The sequence below is a fragment of the Sus scrofa genome, chromosome 3, assembly GCF_000003025.6.
Source record: "Sus scrofa isolate TJ Tabasco breed Duroc chromosome 3, Sscrofa11.1, whole genome shotgun sequence".
In the NCBI taxonomy this organism is placed as follows: domain Eukaryota; kingdom Metazoa; phylum Chordata; class Mammalia; order Artiodactyla; family Suidae; genus Sus; species Sus scrofa.
In genome coordinates, this window is record NC_010445.4 from 26,304,888 (window position 1) to 26,329,738 (window position 24,851).

The 24,851-nt window shown below is 49.4% G+C and overlaps 1 protein-coding gene across 3 annotated transcripts in view; it reads left to right on the top strand.

The window, feature by feature from the left end:
* Positions 1,289–24,851, top strand: part of TMC7 (transmembrane channel like 7) — a 54,712-nt gene continuing 31,149 nt past the window's right edge. The window contains exons 1-5 of one of the 3 annotated variants that reach the window (XM_021086540.1): positions 1,321–1,464; positions 13,306–13,517; positions 18,372–18,612; positions 20,448–20,596; positions 24,093–24,260. In XM_021086540.1, the coding sequence (XP_020942199.1) occupies positions 20,467–20,596; positions 24,093–24,260 (298 nt within the window). In that variant the 5' untranslated portion in view covers positions 1,321–1,464; positions 13,306–13,517; positions 18,372–18,612; positions 20,448–20,466. Of the gene's footprint in view, positions 1,465–13,305; positions 13,518–18,371; positions 18,613–20,447; positions 20,597–24,092; positions 24,261–24,851 lie in introns of all 3 variants that reach the window. The other 2 variants (XM_021086539.1, XM_021086538.1) reach the window with 2 other exon arrangements.

Consider the following 24,851-nt stretch of genomic DNA (forward strand, 5'->3'; position numbering starts at 1 on the left):
AGATTTGCTTAGATGTTACTTTTCCTGTTCCACATCCCATCCTAGCAGCCACCTTACACTTGAGTGGTCATGGATCCTTAGGCTCCTCTTGGTTGTGACAGTTTCTGACTTTCCTTTTTTATTTTTTTTAAGGCTGCACCTGCAGTATATGGAAGTTCCCAGGCTAGGGGGCGAATTGGAGCCACAGCAACATGGGATCTGAGCCACATCTGCGATCTGCTCACAGCAACACCGGATCCTTAACCCACTGAGTGAGGCCAGGGATCAAACCTGCACCCTCACAGATACTAGGCAGGTTTGTAACCACTGAGACACAACGAGAACCCCTGACTTTCCTCGTTTTTAACGACCTAACAGTTTTGTGGAGCTTATCAGGTATCCTGCAGAATGTCTCTCAGTTGGGGTTTGTCGGATGTTTCCATGATGAGGCTGAAATTATGGGTCTGGGGGAGAAAGACCCCACAGGTAAAATATCATTTCTATCACATCATATCAAGGATGCATATCATCAATATGACATCACTGATGATTCTGACTTTGTGATCATCTGTCTGGGAAAGTGTTTGTCAGGGATTATTCAGTTAAATACTTGCCCCGCCCTCCCTTTCCACACTGTCGTCTTTGGAAGGAAGTCACTGTATGTAGTCTACACTTAAAGAGGGCGGAGTTAGGTTCCACTTCCTTGAAGTGTCTAGAAATTATTTGGAATTCTTCTGCATAGTAGACTTAGCTACACTTTGTTTAATTTGGCAGTTACTTGTATTATATACAAATGTATATACAATTTCTTCAGTATTTATTTGGCAATTCCTTTGAATTCTATCTTTTAAACGTGGATAGAGGCAGAGATGTGGATATGGTGCAAAATTTTAAAAATATATATTATAGAAAAATCCTCCCTCCTACCTCTCTCCCCCAGCCTCCTAGCTCTCCACTCGAGAGACATCTTCTGTATTTACAAACAAGTACGGTCCCTTTCTTTTTTTTCTTCCCTTTTTGTACTCAAATGGTAACTTACTCGATACACTTGTTTGGAGTCTTTGATTATTTTTATTACACTTTTTAAAAACTGGAAGGTCGCCCCTCAGCGCGGCCGCTGGATGGAGCCGTCCGGGGTCTCTCAGGCTCTCCAGCCGCTCCTCCCATCCCGGGTGGGCGACGCGCCGGAACCGCACCTTCCCGCCGCCCCCGGCTGTCACCTCGCCTCCCAGCTCCGGGCCCCTCGGGTGGTCCAGCGCGGGGCGGGCGTGGGAAGGGCAGCCCGGCGCCCCGCCCCCGCCCCCGCCTCTGTGACGTCAGCGCCGGAACCTGGAATCCCGGCTCCCGAAGCGAAGGCGGGGAGGTGGCGGCGGCTGGAGCTGGTCTCCCGCGGCCTCTCGGCGGCGCTGGGCACAACCATGAGCGAATCCAGCGCTAGTGGGCTCCCACCCGGCAGACCCAGCAGGCAGCCCTTCATCCACCAAGGTAGGGCGGCGGGGACTGGGTTCCCCAACTTGAGGGGGGACAGCGGGTCTTTCTTATTGGTGCTCTCCCTCCCTCCAGCCCATCCTCACCCAGGTCAGAGAGCGCATGCTCTAACCCCCGGCGCGCTTGAATGGGAGTCGCGACCGTGGTGAGTTCGCCGTCCCAATTCTGGTGGAGGGATCCCGGCGTCTTCGTAAACGCGTCCCATACGTGAAACGAAAGGCTGTGAGATCCTTGCCAGCCCGAACATTGTGATACGCGGTGCTTGCCTCCCAGCCATCTCAGGCTTTATGATGAGACGCACTTAGAAGTGAATTCTGCCTCGGCTGTTTTCTTGCTGTGTGAGCTTTGCTAAGTGGCTTGCTCTCTCTGAACCTCAGATACCTCAGCAGTAAAATGAGAAGAGGATGTAGGTGGGGTTAGTTGGGAGAGGAATGTGTGAAGTACCTAACCTAGGGTACAGCTCTGTGAATTTTTACGTAAATGGGTACAACCGCGACCCAGCCAAGTCAGAAAAGTTGCCAGTCCCCAGGCAGGCTTCTTTGCAGCATTTGTATCTTTTATTTGCCCTTCACAAAACACAAGACACCACTGTGGGTTTTATGTGCAGTGTTTTTTGTTTGTTTGTTTGTTTGTTTTTCTGTTTCAATTTGAGAATAGAGATTTTGCTACCTGGATTTACAGTACAACTTGAGTGTAGTTAGATATGGGCATTGGGCCCTTCGGATTGGATTGATCGCAGCATTTAGAAGAAGCAGAAAAGGAAAAGACACTCAAACTCTGGCAACTTGTTCAGAAATCAGAGAAAGAAGTTAGACCGGGTTTGATGCTAATTCGTTTCTGATGTATAATCAACAGTGCTGGCATCAGTTCAGTTTCAGCCTTTCAGTAATAGCTATTCAAGTATTTTCGAGTTGATATTTATTTATCTTCCTCTTGTATTATCACAACTCGTCACCTTTAGGGCACCAATCTTGGTTTCCCATACAGAGGGCATGAGATTCGTCTTTCTTGGTTCTTTGCTGGGTGTTTAAGGGCACTTTTCTTATGAGTATTATAAGCATCTTCCTATGAGTATTATAACTAACCCCTCTAATTAAAAGGTCTCCCCCTGCCCTTGGACAGATGATATTTTGTGACCTTGTACCCGCTGGCATGAGAGGGAGACTCAGAAGGGACTGTTCATATCTTTGTAGCACTTTGCAAACCATGATATACTGTTGGGCATCATGGGAGGAAGGTTGGAGCAAGCGAGGAGACAGGGCATCTGGTTTACAGAAATGGGAAATGTGTATCCTTGTGAATGATAAAACAGATCACAATGCTTGCCTTCTTTTATTTTTTTGTCTTCTATTTTTTTTTGTGTCTTTTTAGGGCTGCACCCAGGGCATATGGAGGTTCCCAGGCTAGGAATCACATCGGAGCTGTAGCCCCCTGCCTATTGCCATAGCCACAGCAGTGCCAGATCTGAGCTTCGTCTGTTACCTACACCACAGCTCACGGCAACACCGGATCCTTAACCCACTGAGCGAGGCCAGGGATTGAACCCGCAACCTCATGGTTCCTAGTCGGATTCGTTTCCACTGTGCCACCATGGGAACGCCTGCTTGCCTTCTTAATGGAAACTTTGCGGTGGTTTCCCACTGCTCTGAGAATAAACTCCAGGCTTTTCTATGGTGGCCAACAAGCCCTACAAAGACTCCAGTGACTCCTCCTGCCCTCATCACTGCCTTACCTTAACCCATCCTGCTCCTGATACACTGACTACCTTCCCATTCCTCCAACATAGCAAGGTTATTTCTGCCTCGGGGCCTTTGCACCTGCTATTCTCTGCCTGGAGTACTTTTCTCTTTGATGCTCATAGGGCAGCCTCCATTTCTCCTCCTGTCAGGTGTCTGCTCAAATGTCCCTTCAGAGAGACAGACAACCCTGGAGAAGTTTGGAGAAGTGCCCTCTTATCTCTACCCCTGACCAGTTACCTGGCTTATTTCTTCAAAGCATTTAGCACCATCTAAAGTCATCTGGGGAGTTCCTGTTGTGACTCAGTGGGTTGAGAACCCCATGTAGTGTCTGTGAGGATGCGGGTTCACTGGCCTTGCTCAGTGGGGTAAGGATCTGATGATGTTGCTGCAAGCTGCGGCATAGGTCGCAGACGTGGCTCAGATCCAGCATTGCTATGGCTGTGGTGTAGGCCTGGAGGCGCAGCTCCAGTTCAGCTCCTAACCTGGGAACTTCCTTATGCTGCAGGTGCGGCCATAAAAAGAAAAAAGAAAGTCATCTGGTTTGATTATTTCCTGGCTTATTAACCATCTCTTCTTCTAGAATGTGGATGCCATGAAAAGCAGGAGCTTTGTCTTATTCCCCTGGAGCCTAGAACAGTATCTGGCACATGGTGGGTGCTAAGTATGTGTTGAATGAATGGATGAATGAACGAATGAATGGAATGTACCCACAACCACTCTGGGCAGCTATAGTGTAGCCGTTGGGAGTCTTGACTCTGGATTCCCAGATGCAAATCCTCTTTTTCCCATTTACTGGATTTGTCGTTGGGGAAGGCACTAAATGGAGATAATGATTGCGCCTACTTCAGGAGGTCCTTCTAAGAATTATGAATTTATGTAAATAACTTAGTAATGAGTAACTTATTGCTAATAAGGGAGTTATGTAGATAATTTAGTAGCTTATATTAGTTATCTAATGTCCTGTAACACATTATCCCTTAATTTAGAGGCTTAGAACAGTAACGGTCACTTATCTCACAGTTTCTGTGGTTCAGGAATATAGGAGTGACTGATCCAAGCTTTTTTGGATCAGAGTCTCTTATGAAATTGCAATCATGTGTCAGCCAGCCATGCAGTCATCCGGAGGCTTGCCTGGGGCTGGAGGGGCCCTTCCAAGATGACTTGCTCACATGAATGGCAGTGTTGACACTGGCTTTCGACAGGAGGCCCCATTTCCTCTCCACGTGGACCTCCCAGAGGGCTGCTTGAGTGTCCTCGAGACATGGTGGCTGGCGTCTCCCAGAGCAGATGTTCCAAGAGAGAGCAAGGCAGAAACGCATCTCTTGTGGGCTGGTCTTAGAAATCACCCTGGGAGCTCCCATGGTGCCTCCATGGTAATGGGCCTGACTGGTATTAACGAGGATGCAGGTTCGATCCCTGGCCTTGTTCAGTAGGTTGAAGATCCTGCATGGCTGTGAGCTGTGTGCAGTGTAGGTTGCAGACGCAGCTCGGATCTGGTGTGGCTGTGGCTGTGGCCAGCAGCTACAGCTCCAGTTCAACACCTAGCCTGCGCACTTCCATATGCTGCAGGTGCAGCTGTAAAAAGACCCCCCCCCCAAAAAAAAAAGACAAAAAAAGAAAAAAAGAAATCGCCCACGAGTCAGCCCTGTTCGGCATGGAAGGGACTTGTGTAAAGGCACGAATGTCAGGATGTTGGGAGGAGAGGATTGGCTGCCATGGGTCCATGTAACTGGTCCGTGTTAACTGCTGCCATGGATGCCTCTGCTCCCCTCCTGGACGTTAAGCTCCAGCAGGGCCGGGGCGGGGCTTGTTTTGCGTCCCCGTGCTTACTTAGTCCAGGGCTTGGTGCCTAGCAGGCTTTCCAGTTAATGGTATGAAAGGATACCCTTCATGATTTGGTCTCCGTCTCAGCTCCCAGTCCCCCCCCCCCTGCCTGATGGTCTCCATGTTACTTCTTGAGCCTGAGAAGCTCCTGCTGTTCCCTCAACCAGGGGGCCAGTGCCTTACTTCCTTTTAAGGCATAGGCCCTGTCTTTCAGTCTTGTGTCGCTTCCTCCTGGAAGCCTCCCTGACTACCTCCCTCCCACAGACTGGACTGTGTCCCTTCTTAGTGTCCACACAACCCTTTGGCCTCACCTGTCAAAGTCTCCCTTGAACTGTATGCTCGCCTCTCTTGAGTTGTATCTCTCTCTCTCTTTTTTTTCTTTTTTTCTTTTTATGGCCGCACTTGCGGCATATGGAATTTCTGAGGCTAGGGGTCGAAGTGTGTCTACGCCGCAGCCCTAGCCATGCCGGCTCCTTAGCCCACTGAGTGAGGCCAGGGATCGAACCCGCAACCTCATGGAGACTATGTCGGGTTCTTAACCCACCGAGGCACAATGGGAATGCCTACATCATTTTTAAGAGCAAGGATTTTGGAATTAAACAGACCCAGATTCAGACACTGACTTGGCCTCTTATAAACTGGGTGGCCTTAAGCAAGTCACGGCCTTTTCTGAGCCTCAGCATGAAAGCTGGCCCCTGCCCACCTCTCCACCTCGACCCCTGCTGCCTCCCTTCCCCTAGATTCCAGCTGCCCGCCAATGCCCCCAGCGCTTCCCTCCGCAGGTGTTCACAGCTGCTGTTCCCTCTGCCCTTCCCCCTGCCCTTCCTGTGGCCAGGTCTTCACACCTCAGCTGTCAGCTTGAAAGTCACCTCCTCCAAGAGACAAAGAGCCCCCCCTCCCATCTCACATGACCCCCAGGAGACATTTTGCCCACTCCCAGGGCTTCATTGCCCTTCAGCCCCATGGTACCTGGTGTGTCCCGTGTTTGTTGGATAGAATGACTCTCATGGCTTTTCGCCTTTGCCATGTACATATGGGCTCCCAGGCTGTCATACCAGTCCGTTGCATGCTCACTGCACACTTAGGTATGCTGTCGGTGTATGTACTGGAACTGCACGCTTATTCCAGTCTGGAGCCCTTCAGCCAGACTGCGTGCACTGAGGTTTGTTTTTTGGGGTTTTGTTTTGTTTTGTTTTGTTTTGTTTTGTTTTGTTTTGTTTTGTTTTTGTCTTTTTGCCTTTTCTAAGGCCGCTCCCATGGCATATGGAGGTTCCCAGGCTAGGGGTCCAGTCGGAGCTGTAGCTGCCAGCCTACACCACAGCCACAGCAATGCAGGATCTGAGCCACATCTGTGACCTACACCATAGCTCACAGCAATGCCGGATCCTTAACCCACTGAGCGAGGCCAGGGATCGAACCCACAACCTCATGGTTCCTAGTCCGATTCGTTAACTACTGAGCCTTGACAGGAACTCCCTGACTATTTTTTTGTTTGAGGTATAATTCATATAACAAAAATCAACCAATTTTGAAGTGTAGCTTCAGCAGCATTTAGTCCATTCACAAAATGGTCCAGCCATCATCTTTCTCGAGGTCCAGAATATTTTCATGGAACCTAAAGCAAAGGAAACCCTATGTCCATGAAATGGTCCCAGCCTGTTCCCCTCCCCAAAACCCCTGGCTACCACGAAACTGCTTTCTGTTTCTATGGATTTACCGATTCTGAATGTTTCAAAGACATGGACTCATACAACAGGTGACCTTTGGGGATGGGCCTCTTTCACGGAGCATAACATAATGCTTTTCAAGTTTCAGTCATGTAGCGTGTACTTAACTCCTTTGTGTGGCTGAACAATATCCCATTGTATGGATACTTAGTTTATCCATTCATTCGTGGATGGACATTTGGGTTTCCACCTTTTGGCCATTAGGAAAAATGATGCTGTGAACATTCATGTGTGAGTTTCTTTTTTTGTTGTTGTTGTTGATGTCTTTGTAACTATAGCTCTTTTATTCCTTTTTTTTTTTTAAATACATTTTTTGGAGTATAGTTGACTTAGAAAGTTGTGTTAGTTTCAGGTGTACAGCAAAGTAAATCAGTCATTCATACACATACACTTTTTTTTTTTTTTTTTTTTTTTTGTCTTTTTGCCTTTTCTAGGGCCGCTCCCACGGCATATAGAGGTTCCCAGGCTAGGGGTCTAATCGGAGCTGTAGCCACTGGCCTACACCGCAGCCACAGCAACACAGGATCTGAGCCGCGTCTGCGACCCACACCACAGCTCACGGCAATGCTGGATCCTTAACCCACTGAGCAAGGCCAAGGATCAAACCTGCAACCTCATGGTTCCTTGTCAGATTTGTTAACCACTGCACCACAACGGGAACTCCACATATACCTTTTTTAAAATTTTGTTTTATTTTAGTTTTTTGCAGTGTGTCTTTGTGTGTGTCTTTTTAGGTCTGCACCCGAGGCATATATGGAAGTTCCCAGGCTAGGGGTCCAGTAGGAGCTGCATGTGCCGGCCTATGCCACAGCCACAGCAATGTGGGATCCGAGCCGTGACCTACACCACAGCTCACAACAACGCCCTGGCCTTGCTCAGTGGGATCCTTAACCCACTGAGCAAGGCCAGGGATCCAACCCATATCCTCATGGATACTAGTCAGGTTCATTACTGATGAGCCATGACAAGAGCTCCACAGTGTCTTTTTATTTATTTATTTTAATTAAAAAAATATATATATAGTTGATTTACAAAGTTGTGTCACACATATCCATTCTTTTTCGGGTTCTTTTCCCAAAAAAATAAAAATAACTGTTGTGTTATAGGTTATTACACAATATTGAGTAGGTTTCCCTGTGCTGTATATACAGCAGGTCCTAGCTACCTAGCTGTTTTACTAAGTGTGTATATGCCAATCCCAGACCCTCTCCTGCCCTGCATTTCCCCTTTGGTAACCATGAAATTCATGTACAAGTTTTCGTTGGAACATGTTTGCAATTTCCTTTGGTTATCTGCCTGCTAGTGGACTTGCTGGATCATGTGCTAATTCTCTGTTTAATTTTTTGCGGAACTGCCACACCCAGGGACTCTTGCCCCTTTTGTGCGGCGTGACTATGACCATAACTCCACTGTTCAGAGGGGGACCTGCGTGACTTAACCAAGGTGGCCGGATGGCCTTACATGGTGGCTGGCTGGGCAGCATTGACACCTGCGCGGTGGCTGCAGAGCCACTGGCCCAGCCTCTCTCCTCCTCAGTGGGCGCCGCTCCTGGGAGGGGACCTGCCTGGACAACGCTGATGTGACTATTTGGATTGACGCCCCCCCTCCCGCTGCAGGGTGGGCCTTGGTCTGTTCCCAGCAGTGAGCACGTGGGAGGATAAAGGGGGAAAACGAAAGAGCCCCTCTAGCTCCTCTGGTGAGGGGCCTCTGCAACTTTGGTTTGCGTTTTAAGATAAATGAAGAGAGCCTCATGGAGCCTGCCTGGTCCAGGTGCAAACCACACCTTGGCCGGTTATCAGCTTTGTGACCTTGAGCAAGTCCTGTGACCTCTCTGAGCCTCCGTGTTCATATCTGTGAAATGTGAAGACTCATAGACCCCCCCCCTGCTGGGGGCACCGAGGGCATTGAATGAGATAAGCGTGTCTAGAATCTAGCACCACGTGGGCAGATGCTGTGCACTTGAATGGCAGCTGCTGGTATTACTATTACTATTATTATTATTATTATTGCCTTCTCTAGCTCTGCTGTTTTAAGGTTTGATGACTGCATGTGCTGTGTGTCCATACTTCCTAAAGTTATGCTGTTAGATACTTAAGTGGTTAAATATACCTATCCTGTGGGCTATTTTAGTCCCGTCCGTGGATTGTAAGAAACGTGCAGACCAGTAACCATTGGACCTGCAGTGTGTTTGTTTGTTTGTTTAATTTCAACCTTACCTGCTAAATCCATTCATCCAGATTACTCCTCAGAGGTGCCCTTCTGCAGGTCTGGACACAGGCTGCCATGGTTCTCTGGTGAACCAGCCATCTGAGCCAAGTTCTGTCTTTTCCTCTCTGTCTGGGAAAGGCTGAGCTCTGCCCAGCAACTCGGGCCCAGATTAGGCCCAAAGGCCCAGAGGCCCTCAGTGGCTTTTTTTGGTTTGTTTTTTTCAGGAAGCGAAGAATTGAAGAGATAAAAGGGGGAAATGACTTTCCAGTGGGTGTAAACTTTGTCGGCGTCTGGCTGCTTTTTCAAGGAGCATTGTTGGGCTGTGGGACCACCCAGCCCTTCTGCGGGGTGGGGGGCTCCCTCCCACCCTCGCCAGGGGGAGGCGGGGAACTGACCCTGAGCCAAAAGCAGGCACCAGGCCTGGGGCCTCGTGGTGAAAGAGGCTGGCCCGGGATGTGCAGTCGAAGCTTCTAGTCCGGCAGCGGGGAGAGACACTAGCAGGTGGAGGAAAAGAGCTAATACGGCCTCCGTGTTCACGTCTGGGAAATGTGAGGAATCGCAGACCCCCTCTGCTGGGGCCACCGAGGGCATTGAATGAGATAAGTGTGTCTAGAATCTAGCACCGCGTGGGCAGGTGCTGTGCCCTTGAAAGGTAGCTGAGGTGCTGAGCCACAGGGGGAACTCCTGCCATCTCCTATTTTTATAAAGTTTTATTTATAATCGTGCATATTCATTTATGGATGGTGGCTGCTCTCCTACAGCAATGCCGGTTGAGTAGTTGTGACAAAGATCTTTGTGGGAAAAATATGTTGTTTCTGGCTCTTTACAGAAAAGGTTGCCCTCTTTTCTCACCTGCACTAGCCATCTAATCCTTTGGGCGGCTGTGCGAGGTGGGGACGGCTACCCCCCTTTTACAGGTGGAACAACTGAGGCACAGAATGGTCAAGGAACTCGCCAGGTCACACAGGTCAAGGAACTGCCAGCGGAGCTGGGGTTAGAATCCAGGGAGCGGACTTTGGAGCCAGTGCTTTTAACCACCGTGTCTTATCAGCTCCTTAGACAGACTCACAGTAATGGCTCCAGTACAGTCCACCGGATGCTCTACTGGCTTGAAAACTAGGAGACCTGGGTTCTGGGCCCAGCACGGCTCTGATCACCCAGTGAATCACTGTCCCTAAAGACTGTTTGCTCATCTGGTCATAAAGCTTTGGGCTCATCATTCCCCAAGCCCCACCCAGGTGCCAGGTGGTGACTCACGCAGGTCTCCCCAGCCCTGCAGTTCTGAAGTCTGGCAGATGGGGGATGCTCCCCAGCCCCTTGTTCCTCCCCTGCCTCCCCCACCCCCCCCCCCGCCCCGTGGTCCAGTACTGTAGCCACTAGCCAGAGACATCTGATCAAGTTAAAAATTCCCTTTTCCTCGGTCTCAGCAGCCACACGTTGGTTACCCAATCGCCACACCACACAATAGCCAGTGGTCACATGAAGCAGTGCAATTATAGAACGTTTCCATCATTGCAGGAGACTGCACCCTGACGTGTGATGTCCTGCCGTGGCATGTGGCCATGCCAATCTGTGTAGCTCAAGGACAGAAATAGGCACATGGCTGGCAAGAGAGAGCCTGTTAAACCTGCGTCCGACTGTATCATTTCTCTGCTCAGAACTCCCCTTGGTTCCCACCTTACCCACGTACGGTGACACCATGGCCCACAGCCCTGTGTGGCATGGCCTATTTCTCCTACCCCCTTGCTTTCCTCCCTGCTGACTCTCCTTCAGCCACACTGGCCTCCTTTTTGTTCCTCGAAGTGGCTGGGCGTGATCCTGCCTCGGGGCCTTTGCACTGGCTCTTCTCTATCTTCTATTGGATGCTCTTCCTCCAGAAAACCAGGTGGCTTTTTCCCTCCCTCCAGGCTTTGCTCAAACACACCCCCGCTTTATTTGTCACCATACATTTATCACCATTTGAAATATGTCCTTCGGAGTTCCCATCGTGGCTCAGCAGTTAACAAATCTGACTAGCATCCATGAGGATGCAGGTTCAATCCCTGGCCTTGCTCAGTGGGTTAAGGATCCGGCATTGCCCTGAGCTGTGCTGTAGGTCGCAGACATGGCTCGGATCCTGTGTTGCTGTGGCTGTGATGTAGGTGGGCAGTTGTAGCTCCCATTCTATCCCAGCTATAGCAACACCAGATCTGAGCTACATCTGCAACCTACACCGCAGTGGGTGGCAACGCCAGATCCTTTACCCACTGAACGAGGCCAGGGATCGAACCTGCATCCTCACAGACACTATATCAGGTTCGTAACCTGCTGAGCCACGACAGGAACTCCACACACCCATTTCTAAGAGGTCTGGTTTGTATAAATTCCCCGAAATAGGAAGGATGTAATATGCAGTCAACACTGCAATATTTTTTGCCAGCTTTTTCAATCGTGAAAAAAAAAAAAAACCCATCAGATTTCCTGTTGCGACTCAGCGGAAACAAATCTGACTAGTATCCATGAGGATGCACGTTTGATCCCTGGCCTCGCTCAGTGGGTTAAGGATCCGGCGTTGCTGTGAGCTGTGGTGTAGGCTGGCCGCTGCAGCTCTGATTCGATCCCTGGCCTGGGAACTTCCATGTGCTGCAGGTGCGGCCCTAAAAAAGACCAAAAAAAATCTCTAAAGAGTATTAAATGTTTGACTTCCTTGTATCTTTTTTTCATTTTTTGGTGCCCTTTGCTGGTGCTGAACACGTGCTTTGGTCTGCCTGGTGGGTGATCCAGTGTTGCCTCTATCTCCAGCCACAAGGGCAGTTTCTCACAATTCATTCATACCTGCATTCATTCACCTGGGTTTTTCTTTTCTTTTCTTTTTTCCTTTTTATGGCTGCGCCTGCGGCATGTGGATGTTCCCTGGCTAGGGGTTGAATCAGAGCTGCAGCTGCCAGCCTATACCCCAGCCACAGCCTCACCAGATCCGAGCCGCATCTGTGACCTTCAGGGCAGTGGCAACACCGGATCCTTAACCCACCGAGCGAGGGATGGAGTTGAACCCACATCCTCACAGAGATGATGTCGGGTTCTTGACCCGCTGAGCCGCCAGGGGAACTTAGGTTTTTCTGAAGCATCCACCACATGTCAGGCTCTGTGCTAGGACTTGGGGACTCAGCGGTCCCTTTTGTCATGGGGGAGGGAAGGGGTCAGACCCTATGCTGGGAAACACGAAGGGTAGAGGGTGGGATGAGACAGCGATGCAGCGGTGGGCACTCAGGAGACCCATGCTGGTTGAAGGACAGAGGGGAAGTTTGTTGAGGCAGGAATTAGTTACAGACCTTCATCCTCTCCAGAGCCCCTGCCCCCAACCCAACCCAGAGTCCCCCACAGAGAGGGGAGGGGCTCCATGCACGTTATGCGGCAGAACTGCTTCCCACAGCAGCCAGCCAGTTGTCTGGAGCAGGTGACCCAGAAGGTCCCTTCTTACCCAGAGTTTCCATGATGCTGTGAGTGAGAAGAAAAACCCTGAAGGGAAGCCAGCACCAAATACGGTCAGGCTGGGCTCTTGGCTCTGGCCTCGAACGAGGCTGGGAGTGGTTTTAGTGCCATTTAGATCACGGTTGGCCTGGACTCACATTCTGGGAGTGTTTGTGCCCATTGGTGGGATTTGGTGTCCTGTGGAAAGAGCTGCCAAGAAAATTGGGACCTGGAGTTCCCGTTGTGGCTCAGTGGGTTCAGAACCTGACATAGTCTCCATGAGGATGTGGGTTCAATCCCAGGCCTCACTTGGTGGAGTAAGAATCTGGTGTTGCTGCAAGCTGCGGCATAGGTTGCAGAGGCAGCTCTGATCTGATGTGGCTGTGACTGTGGCCCAGGCCCCAGCTTCAGCTCCAATGTGACCCCTAGCCTGGGAACTTCCAAATGCCTCAGGTGTGGCTATAAAAAAAAGAAAAAGAAAATTGGGACCTCAGGGTGCTCTTCAGGTATGCCTGCCTCTGCTTGTTCATTCATTCATTCAATCATTCTTCAGATGGAGGGCTTTCTGTGAACAAGACACTGCTCTGAGCCTTGGAGAGACTACCTTTGTCCTTAACTTGGCAGAGTACCAGACACCAGAAAAAGGAGTCGTGTCTGCTCTGCCCCCACGTCTCCTGGAGCTACCCAGCCAACCTCCCACCTAACTCCCTTCCCACTTGCTCAAGTCCGGCTCTCATGGCCAAGAGATTCTAGGCATTTCTAGATGGAGACACCCAGTATCTGAGCCATGCTCCTCCCTCCATGCCAGTGGTCATCCGGCAGCCCGCACCCCCCAAGGCTTAGGTGACCAACTGCAGAGAACATCTGACAGTGCATTCCTATCCTCTCAGGATGAGAAGACCAAGTCCTGGAGAGGGGACGCGGCCTGCCTTTCTAAGAAGTGGTAGAACCGGGAGGCTGTCTTGACCTCAAAGCCTTGGGCAAGCTGCCATCACTCCGGGCCCCAGGTTCCCCGTTGAAAAGCGAGGGCAGCGAAGCCTTCCGTGCAAGTGGGCGTGAGAAATCGGTGATGTCACAATTTGGAAAGTGTGTGGTCCTACAGGTAAACCGTCAGAGGTGGATCAGCTATGAAAATAATGATGCCTGCATTCAAAGCTATGGTGGTGATTTTTTTTTTTTTTTTTTTTTGGTCTTTTTAGGCCTGCGCCTGTGGCCTATGGAAGTTCCCAGGCTAGGGGTCGAATTGAAGCTGTAGCCGCTGGCCTGCACCACAGCCACAGCAATGCGGGATCCGAGCCACATCTGCGACCTACACGGTAGCTGATGCCAGGTCCCCAACCCACTGAGTGGGGCCAGGGATCAAACCTGCATCCTCATGGATACTAGTTGGGACAGCTGGGACTCTTGATTTTTTTTTACATTTGAAGATGGAGAGAACGTCCTAGGGCTGTCTGAGAAGGAGAAAGCGCTCCTCTCCAATGATGGCCCTTTTGAAAACAGAGTTCTCTACCAGGGCCGGTTGTTAGGAAGTTTGAATGGGACCCATCCTTCCTGGGGCTTGGAGGCAGGAAAAATCAAATAATTATTTGTACGGCATTTTAGTGTTTACGAAGCACTTTCAAATCCGTGGCCCACTGACTGGTCTCCTTGTGAAGACTGCAGCTTTGGTACTTGACTCACCTATGATAGGTTCCTGGTTCTAACACTTCGTAGCTGTGCCAATGGGCAAGGCACCAACCTCCCCAAGCCTCAGTTTCTCCATCTGTAAAATAGGATAATTCTGTCCAAAGAGGAGTTCAGAGGAGTTCCCAATGTAGCTCAGCAGTAACAGAGCCGACTAGTCTCCATGAGGATGCAGCTTCGATCTCTGACCCCGCTCCGTGGGTTAAGGATCTGGCATTGCCATGAGCTGCAGGGTAGGTCGCACACGTGGCTTGGATCCCGCGTTGCTGCGGCTGTGGTGTAGACCAGCAGCTGTAGCTCCAGTTCAGCCCCTAGCCTGGGAACTTCCTTATGCCACAGGTGCATCCCTAAAGAGCAAAACTGAATAAATAAATAAATAAAAGAAAAAATAAAAGAAGTTCAGAGCATTGGGTGGGCTGATGCCTCTTGTATACTCGGAATAGCCTGGCTCAAGTGCCTAATGGTTCCCAGCCAGTGTTCTTTATGTTGGTAAATCCATGCTCATAATTAGACGGATGAGGTCATGCTATTATAAATGCCACCTCCTCCTCCCCCCTCCCCACCCCGCTCCCCGCCGCCGGCCCCCAGGTCCTGAGATGAGAAACATGTGACTCAGAGATGGTCATTGTCTCTCCTGGGCTGGCCTGGCTAGTGGGTGACAAGCCAGCCCTGCTCCAGCCCTCGGTCCCTGACCCCACAGCTGCCGAATATTTATAGGTTGGTGCTGCTGCGTGTTCAAAGGCCTTTGTTCCAGTTAATAACAGCTCTTTGTTGCTGTCCAGAGAGGAGCGGCCTCCAGCCTCGGACCCTCTAGCCTTCAGCCCTCCCCTCGCCCCACCCCCCATGTTTGCTTAGGGAGCCACGTGTGTCCTAACCTCAGGGTGCGTTGGGCCGGGAATGAAAGGTTGAATGGGAATTGCAGGCTTGCACTTGGCGATTGGCAGGGCTCCAGACGCGTGTCTGTGTGTCATCAGCGGTAGGACAGCTGTTCGCTGTGTGTGGACATGCCCATTGGAGAGGCAAGGATTACAGAGCTGCTCTGTTGGACTCCAGATCAAGGCCTTGGCTCTTTCCCTCCTTTTTTTTTTTTGCTTTTTTAGGGCTGCATCTGCAGCATATGGAGATTCCCAGGCTAGGGTTCAGATTGGAGCTGTAGCTGCCAGCCCACACCACAGGCACAGCAGCATGGGATCTGAGCCACATCTGTGACCTACACCACAGCTCACGGCAATGACAGATCCTTAACCCACTGAGCGAGGCCAGGAATTGAACCCACGTCCTCATGGAGACTAGTCAGATTCGTTACTTCTGCACCGCAATGGGAACCCCCCTAGCGCGTCTTCATTAAATTTGAGGACATTTATGGAGCTCACTGAGTGCCAGGTCCTGTGTTTGTTGTTTCTACCTGCATGATCGCCCTTGTGGTGGTGCCCGTCCTTAGCCTTGCAGCCTACAGAGTGATCCTTTGCAATGCGGTCTGATGAGATATGCTTTGGCTGTCTATCTGCTACATCCAGGGGTCAGAGCACAGCCCACAGAGTCTGGACCAGCCATCTCTCTGGCCTCTGCTTTTCTATTCTTCCTGTTCCAACTCCCTGTTGGCGCTTAACAGCGGGCTGCAAACATGATGGCTTTCACTATTTGATGGTTTCTGCTGATGCTGTGCCTCAGGAAACCAGCCGGCTATGGCCGAGACAGTTTGCTTAGCTGCGGGTCATGCCTCCTGGGTCTGAGCGTCCAGTGGCCTCTGAGCACCTGTGGCGGGGCCTGGCGAGGATGATCTGGAGGGCTGGGGACCAGGTCCGGTGGCTCCCTGGGGTCCTAAGCTGGGACCTTGGTTCTGGGCTGTCGGCCAGTTCCTTGGCCATTCTCGCTGGGGGCTTGGGGCCTCTTTATTTCCACGTGCCAACAACCCAGCTGAACTTCTAACCCTGTAGCCCCAGGCTCCCAAGAGTGCAAAGGGAGAAGCTTCCAGGCCCTTTTGAGGCTTGGGTCTGGAACTGGCTGAGTAGCACTTCTCTTGTGACCTTTGGCTAAAGCAAGTCACAGATCCAGCCCGGATTCAAGGGTGACACAGAGGGCTGGTGTGGCTCTTTGGGGCCACCAACAAAAGGGCCTGTGAGGCTCCTGTTTGTTCACTCTTTCCCCACCACCTAGACCTCCGTGCTCTTCTTCCAACATGCCACCCCCCGCCCTGCCTGCCTCAGGGCCTTTGCACTTGCTATTTCCCTTCCTGGGTACCGTTCCCCAAATATCCACAGGGCCCCCAGCCTTCTTCTACTTAGCCTCAGCTTCAGTGCTACCTTAATAGAGAAACCATGCCTGACCCCACCTTATCAAAAACAAGGTACCCCACCCATCACCTCTGTCCCCTTACCCCCCCCCCCTTTTAAATTGCACTTATCACCTCCTGGCATAATATTTGTTGCCTGTGTATTATCTGATCATCCCCTGCCCCCACCTTAGAATATAAGTGCCATGGGGGTAGAGGATTTACTTTTTCACCGCAATACCCCTCACTCCAGATCTGACACAGGGAAGGTATATTTGGGAAATGAATGATGTTTTTAAAAAATTTATTTCTTTTCTTTTTTGGCCTCCCGCAGCATGTGGAGTTCCTGGGCCAGGGATTCAGATCTGAGCTGCAGTTGCAACCTACGCTGCAGCTGCGGCAATGCTGGATCCTTTAACCCACTGTGCTGGGTTGGGATCAAACCTGCATCCTGTGTGCTGCAGAGATGCTGCTGATCCTGCTGCACCGTAGTGGGAATTCCACGAATGCATTTTTGAGATGAGGAAACTAAAGCTCAGAGAGGTTAAGTAACTCCCAAAGACACACAGCTAGTCATCGACAGAGCCAAGATTCAAAGCCAAGCAATTTGTCGTCTCACATTAGGCTGTAGACACTCTGCTGTCTGTAGGGATCATTGCTTAGCCTTGTAATAACCTCTTCCCTCCTTCCTCCTTCTTCTGTGAACTTCCCAAACTAAAAGCGGATCAGGTGTAAAACCCATCTTGAAGGTGGCCCTCTTTCCTCCCCTTCGACAGAAAGCTCTCCCTCCTTGGACCACTGCACAAGGCACAGCAGAACGTGGCCTCCAGCTGTGGCCTGATGTAGCAGAGCGAACAGAGGTTCTTCTGGGTGGGCCTGACTCTGTTTCCAGCGCCCTCGCTCGCAGGCTCTCTAAGCGCGGGCAAGTTAGAAATGTCCTCCACGCGTTCATCCATCTAATATGTATTTATCGAACTACGCTGAGCCAAGGATGCTGCTGGGTCCCTGGGAGGCTGAAGCAGTCATCACAGTCCCAGGGACAGACCTACACACGCTGTCACACAAAGACATATAAGGTTATAAGTTGGGATAAGTGCTGTGAAGGGCTTACTGTGTAGGGGAAAATGTGTAACAAGGCCCCTGCAGTGGTGCAGTAATAGTGCAGTGATGTAGGGACCTTTTCCCTGAGGAAGTGACATTTGAGTAGGAGCTACAAGGATAAAGAGGTGGGACGGGTTCATTCCAGGCAGAGGGAACAGCCTATGCAAAGGCTCTGAGGAGGAGGGCACATGGGTGCATTTTATTATAAGAAGGATCCCCCACAAATGGAAGTTGGAGGGTAGAGAGACAAGGAGTTGGACCATGCAGGGCGAGGGGTTGGGGAAGCCATCAATGACTTTATTTTCTCATCTGTAAAATGGGCATGATCACAGTACCTACCTCAAGATTTGTGAGCATCTGTCGTCCCTGGGGTGATGGCTGGCTGTAGGCTGGCCTGGGATGATCTCAGCTGGAGCTGTTATTCCTGCTCCATCTGCTCTCATCCTCCAGCAGGTTAGCGGAGGCTCGTTCACAAGGCAGCAGCTGGGGTCCAGAGAGCAGCAGAAGCTGGCAGAGCTCCCAAGGCTCGGCTTAGAGCTGGTACAGCATCACTTCTGTTGTATTGTGTTGGTCCAAGCAGATCAAAGCCCAGCCCAGATCGCATGACTGCATATGAAGCTCTGCCTCCCTGGCCTGGGAACTTCCACATTCTGTGGGTGTGCCCCACCTCCCCCAAAAAAACATATTTGCAAACACATCTGATAAAAGCAAACCCAGATTTCATTGTCCTGAGCAGCATGCTGGTACATAATTAAATCACAGATGCTTTTGTCAGCGGCCCGGGCTCCTGACTGCGAGGTTTAGTTAGAGTCTCTGAGGTCCAGGTTTCCTGTGTAAGTTTTGTTTTTTGGCCCCAGATTCACTGGGGTAAATGAGGAGTTTTCTTCTTTTTTTTCGCAGAGAACCTCTCTTTGGACTCCAGTTGCTTTTCTCCGCCTGTGACTTTCCTTCAAGAATTGCCCAGCTACCGGTCCATTGCTCGGAAGAGGACAACTGTCCTGTCCCGGGACAAGCAGAGTGGTACTTTGCTGAAGCCCGCAGACTCTTACAGCCACCAGCTGGAGAGAGGAATCGCCGAAAACCTCAATAACCAATCCATTCGGAAGTACGCACTGAACATCTCGGAGAAGCGAAGGCTAAGGTTTGTCCAGTAATCATCCGGAAGCTGCGATGCACGGTTTCGGGCAGAGGGGATTTTTCTGCACGAAGTGCATTTCCCGAGGAGGTCACATAATGACAAGTGTATCACGGAGGATGAGCGACGCTGCTGGGACAAAAATACTCCAACGTGTAAAATCTCCATGTATTAGGAGGTTCTTTCTTTTTTCAACATTTTATTTATTTATTTTTCCTTTTTCGGCCGCACCCCCAGCATCAGGAAGTTCCCGGACCAGGGATTGAATCCGAGTCCCAGCTGCCAGCCTACACCATAGCTATGACAATGGGGGATCCTTAACCCAACCCAGGCCAGGCTGGGGATTGAACTGGCAACACCACAGAGACAAGCCGGATCATTAATCCATGGCGCCACAGCTGGAACCCTAGAAGTTTTTTTTTTTTGCTCACATGAACGTCCTGGGTTGAGGTCAAGGGGGACTTTGCAGTCACTCAGGGACCCAGGCTCCTTCCCTCTGTGGCTCTGCAACCCCAAAGCCTTGTTGTTTGCAGTCACTCTGTTCCCTCTCCCCTCAGCCCTTGCCCAGCCACGGGTCCACTCTCTGTCTCTGGAGATTTGTCATTCTGGACATTTCATATAAATAGAATCATATTCTCTGTGATCTTTGGTGTCTGGCTTCTTTTACTCAGCATATGTTTTCAAGGTTCATGCAAGTTGTAGCCTGTATCAGCTCTTCATTCTTTTTTTTTTTTGTTTTGTTTTGTTTTGCTTTTTAGGGCCACATTGGAGGCATATGGAAGTTCCCAGGTCCCAGACTAGTGGTTGAAATTGGAGCTACAGCTGCTGGCGTACACCACAGCCACAGCTACTTGGGATCCGAGCCCCGTCTGACCTGCACCACAGCTCACAGCTCACAGCAATACCAGATCCCGGACACACTGAACGAGGCCCGGGATCAAACCCACATCCTCATGGATACTGGTTGTATTTGTTTCCGCTGCACCACAATGGGAACTGCCTTCATTCCTTTTTATGGCGGAGTAATACTACATTGTAGGACTAGACCTTATTTTGTTGATCCATTCATTGATGGACATTTTGGTTGTTTCCACCTTTTGGCCATTGTGATTAATGCCACCGTGAACATCATGTGCAAGTTTTTGTTGGAGACCCTGTTTTCCATTCTTACAGACCATCTATCTATCTAGGAGTGGATTGGCTGGGTCATATGGCACCTTTTTGAGGAATGGCCAAACTTCTCCTAGTGGCTGTACCATTTTACCTCCCCACCAGCAGTGTATGAGGGCTCTAGATTTTCCATAGCCTCTTGGGGGAGGTGTTAATTTCATGCTGAGACTTGATGGCATAGCCATTGTCATTGTTATGCTCTTTTTTGGGGGAGGGGGGGTCAGATCTGAGCCACCGTTGCAACCCACACCGCATATGTGGCAACTCAGGATCTTACCCCTTGCTGGGCTGGGGATCAAACCCAGGTCCCAGCGCTCCAGAGACACCTCCCACCCCATTACACCACAACCAGAACTCCAGTCATGCTCTTTATTTTTATTTTTTTAATTAAAAAAAATTTTTTTTTGTCTTTTTAGGGCTGCACCTGTGGAATCTGGAAGTTCCCAGGCTAGGGGTAGAGTCGCAGCTGCAACTGCCTACCTACACCACAGCCACAGCAATGCCAGATCTGAGCCATGTCTACAACCTACACCACAGCTCATGGTAACACCCGATCCTTAACCCACTGAGCGAGAACAGGGATGGAACCTGCATCCTTATGGATACTAGTCAGGTTCTTAACCTGGTGCGCCACAGTGGAAACTCCATGCTGGTTTCTTTTTTTAATGCAGGGACATTCAGGAAACCCAAATGAAGTACTTATCTGAGTGGGACCAGTGGAAACGGTATAGCAGCAAGTCGTGGAAGCGGTTCATTGAGAAGGCTCGTGAGATGACGACCCACCTGGAGCTGTGGCGGGAGGACATACGCAGCATAGAAGGTACCCTCCTTGCCAACGTCTCCTGTGTGTGTGTCTCCATGGAGGTGTCCTGCACCTGGAGAAGAACACTTTTCACCAGCCTCCAGCTGAAATGTAGCATTTCCCTCCATCATGAATGCGAGCCTCAGACCACAGTGAGGATGAACAGAGCCTGTGTCTTTGTCCCCAGGAAGATCACAGATGTCCTCCTGTCCCTTCCAGTTGTTGTAGTCATCTGTGCTGGCCACACCTCAGAAATTAGAACAGGGGAGTTCCCGTTGTGGCGCAGTGGTTAACGAACCCGACTAGGATCCATGAGGATGCAGGTTCAATCCCTGGTCTCGCCCAGTGGGTTAAAGATCCGATGTTGCCGAGAGCTGTGGTGTAGGTCACAGATGAGGCTCGGATCTGGCGTTGCTGTGGCTGTGGTGTCACTGCCGGCCTACACCACAGCCACAGCTCCAATTGGACCCCTAGCCTGGGAACCTCCATATGCCAGAGGTGCAGCCCTAAAATGCAAAAAAACCCAAACAAGCAAACAAAAAACGAAATTATAACAGTGATTAGATCTGCCCCTTGATCTTTTTTTTTTTTTTTTAATGAAAAAATTTTTAGGAGTTCCCATTGTGGCACAGCAGTAACCTGACTAATATCCATGAGGATGTGGGTTCAATCCCTGGCCTCCATCAGTGGGTTAAGGATCCGGCGTTGCCTTGAGCTCTGGTGTAGGTCACAGAAGAGGAGTGGATCCTGCGTTACTGTGGCTGTGGCATAGGCCAGCCACTATATAGCTTGGATTCAACCCCTAGCCTGGGAACTTCCAGATGCTGCAGACATGGCCCTAAAAAACAAAAAAACAAAAACAAAACCCAACTTTTCTATAGGCATGTATCGTTTGCATGGCTCAGAGCGGTTAAAATACTTGCCCAGGTGCATTGGCTAGGACAAGACAGACCCAGAATTTGAATCTGGGCAGTCAAGCTTCAGAGCCCAAGGTTTTATCCATCATGCCAAGCTTCCTTTCTTGTTAAGGGGTGGCCTCCCTGGAGACTTTCATCCAATAAAGTGGCTTGTGTGTTGGAAGGGAGTTTCTCTCTGTAGAGCCAGGGACTTGATTTTCTCTTTTGTGCCTCCATTCCTGAGATTTCTCTGCTGACTAGGTGGTTATTTGGCAAAGAGAGAAGCAAAGAGTGTGAATCTTCAGTCTCAGAATATGAGTTCTTTGCCTGCAGCAATAAGCAGACCCTACTCCTTGAGTGTTGATGTCTGTCCTTAGTAATTTAATCACTATCTGATGGAAGGTTTGTTTTCCATTTGAAAATCAATGAATGTAATCTACCATTTGAACAGAATAAAGGATAAAAATAATATGATTATCTCAACAGATGCAGAAAAGGTATTGATGCAATTCAATTTTCATTCTTTTTTTTTTTTTTTTTTTTTGCCATTTCTTGGCCGCTCCCGGGGCATATGGAGGTTCCCAGGCTAGGGGTCGAATCGGAGCTGTAGCCACCAGCCTACGCCAGAGCCACAGCAATGCAGGATCCGAGCCGCGTCTGCAACCTACACCACAGCTCACAGCAACGCCGGATCCCTTAACCCACTGAGCAAGGGCAGGGATCGAACCCGCAACCTCATGGTTCCTAGTCAGATTTGTTCAGCATTGCGCCATGACGGGAACTCCTCAGTTTTCATTCTTAACAAATAAGAAATAGATGGGAACTTTCTTAATTTATGTATATAAATTCCCTGGTGGCCTGGTGGTTAAAGATTTCGTGTTGTCACTGCTATGGCTCAGGTTTGATCCCTGGCATGGGAATTTCTATGGGTCGGGCATGGCAAAAAAGAAAAAAAAGTTTTGCCGTAAACATCATACGTAAGGGTGAAATATCGAAAGCTTTTCCCCTGAGATGGAGAATGAGGAAAAGGCTGCTAATGTTCACAGGTTCTATTCAGCAGCATCCTGGAGGTCCTAGCCAATGTACAATGTTGGAAGAAAGAGGGACAGTGACCAGAAAGGAAGGAATAATGTCTTTTTTTTTTTTAGCAGATGACATGATTTGTTTGTAGAAACTAAAAAAGAAACTCTTAGAATTGACATGTGAATTTAGCAAGGAGATCTATAAATCCACTGTATTTCTATATGCCAGCAACAAACAATTAAAAAAAATGATACCGTTTGTAATAGCATCCTTATACCTAGGAATACATCTAAAGGACTCTATGTAATAATTCTGCACAGCAGTCTATAAAATACTGTTGAGAAAAGAACAAAATTATACCATGTTCATTAATCAATGCCTCGATATTGTAAAGATGTCACTTGACCTCAAATTGATCTAAATATATATAGGTCATGATATAGTCCATGTAATCACCATCAAAGTCTCAGCAGATTTCGTGTGTGTGTGTTTGTGTGTACGAATATTGATATGCATGGAGTTCCCATCGTGGCTCAGTGGTTAACGAATCTGACTAGGAACGATGAGTTTTTGGGTTTGATTCCTGGCCTTGTTCAGTGGGTTAAGGATTTGGCATTGCTGTGAGCTGTGGTGTAGGTTGCAGACGCAGCTCAGATCCCGTGTTGCTGTGGCTCTGGCGTAGGCTAGTGGCTACAGCTCCAATTCGACCCCTAGCCTGGGAACCTCCATATGCCACGGGAGTGGCCCTAGAAAAGGCAAAAAGACAAAAAGAAAGAAAAGAAAAGAAAAAAAAGAAAATCGATATGCTAATTCTACAATTTATGTCAAAATGCAAAGGACAAGGATGCCTAAGGAAGAACAAAGCCTGAAGACTTGGAGCACCATATATCAAGTATTATTATTATAAGTCTACAATAATGAGACAGTCTGGATTGGTGTAAGGATAGACAAATAGACCAATAGAAGAGGAGAATTCAGAAACAGGTGCATAAATATATCGCCAGATATAGAAGCACTACTGCCGTTCACCAGGGAAAGGATGGCCTTTTACATAAATGATGCTGAGTCAACTAGACATTCCTATGAGAAACTATAAATATTAAGCCCTCCTTTACACCATCTTAAATGATTAATTTAAGATTGATTGTAGATTTACATGCAAAAGTTTAAACTACTAGGAAGTAAAGCCTTAACGCCAACAGTAGGAGTTCCCACTATGCCTCAGCGGCAACAAACCCGATTAGTTTCCATGAGGATGTGGGTTCGATCCCTGGCCCGGCTCAGTAGGTTAAGGATCCTGCATTGCCATGCGCTGTGGTGTAGGTCGCAAATACAGCTCAGATCCTGCACTGCTGTGGCTGTGGTGTAGGCCGGCAGCTGTAGCTCAAATTCAACCCGTAGCCTGGGAGCCTCCATATGCCACAGGTGTGGCCCTAAAAAAAAAACAGTCAACAGTGGAAAATGTGAAATGATTCTTCCTTCCTCCCCCACTAAGAGCCTCCTATTTCAGTTCAGCCCTCTGTGGCTGATGAAACCTGCCGTGGGTACTAGGTCAATACTCTTGGTCAGTGTTGTTTGGATTTCTTGTTTTCCAGGGAAATTTGGCACCGGGATCCAATCCTACTTCTCCTTCTTACGGTTTCTGGTGTTGCTGAATTTGGTTATATTTCTGATCATCTTTATGCTGGTTTTGCTCCCCGTCTTGCTCACCAGATACAAGATCACCAACAGCAGCTTTGTGCTCATTCCCTTCAAAGACGTGGGTGAGTCGAAGGCCTGGTTTGCCATGAATAATGTTCTTTTCATTGTGTACCTAGCAGCCAGGCTTCTTTCTCTAAGAATCTTTATATTCTGAGTCTTGGGTGACTGTATTAGTCAGGATAGGCTCGGTTATGCTGCAGAAACAAATGACCCCAGAACTCTCAGGACCCAATAACCACAAAGGTTTCTTCTTGCTCACAGTTTATGTCCATCAGTGTTTGTGGTGGCCTTGTCCCGTGTTGTCTTCACTCTGGGACCTAAGCTGACAGAACCGCCTCTCTCTGGCCCATTGAAAGTAACTACGTCTGTGGGAAAAAAGAACCACAGCAAATGTGTGCTGGCTTCTGGCGCCTCTGCCTGGAGATGCCGCCACACATCCTTTCTGCCCCATCTTTTTAGCCAAAGCAAGTCACTGTCCACTCCTGGGTTCAGCAAGGCCTTTGGGAGAAGCAGTGCAGGGTAGGGAGGTAGAGTGTTTAGTAAACATAATAAAATCTGCTCCAGTGACTTTATTCCAAGGCTTTTATCTCTGGTAATGATGATACTCAGCCCTCCATTTATTTAACACCCATCATCTGCCCGATACTGTGGCA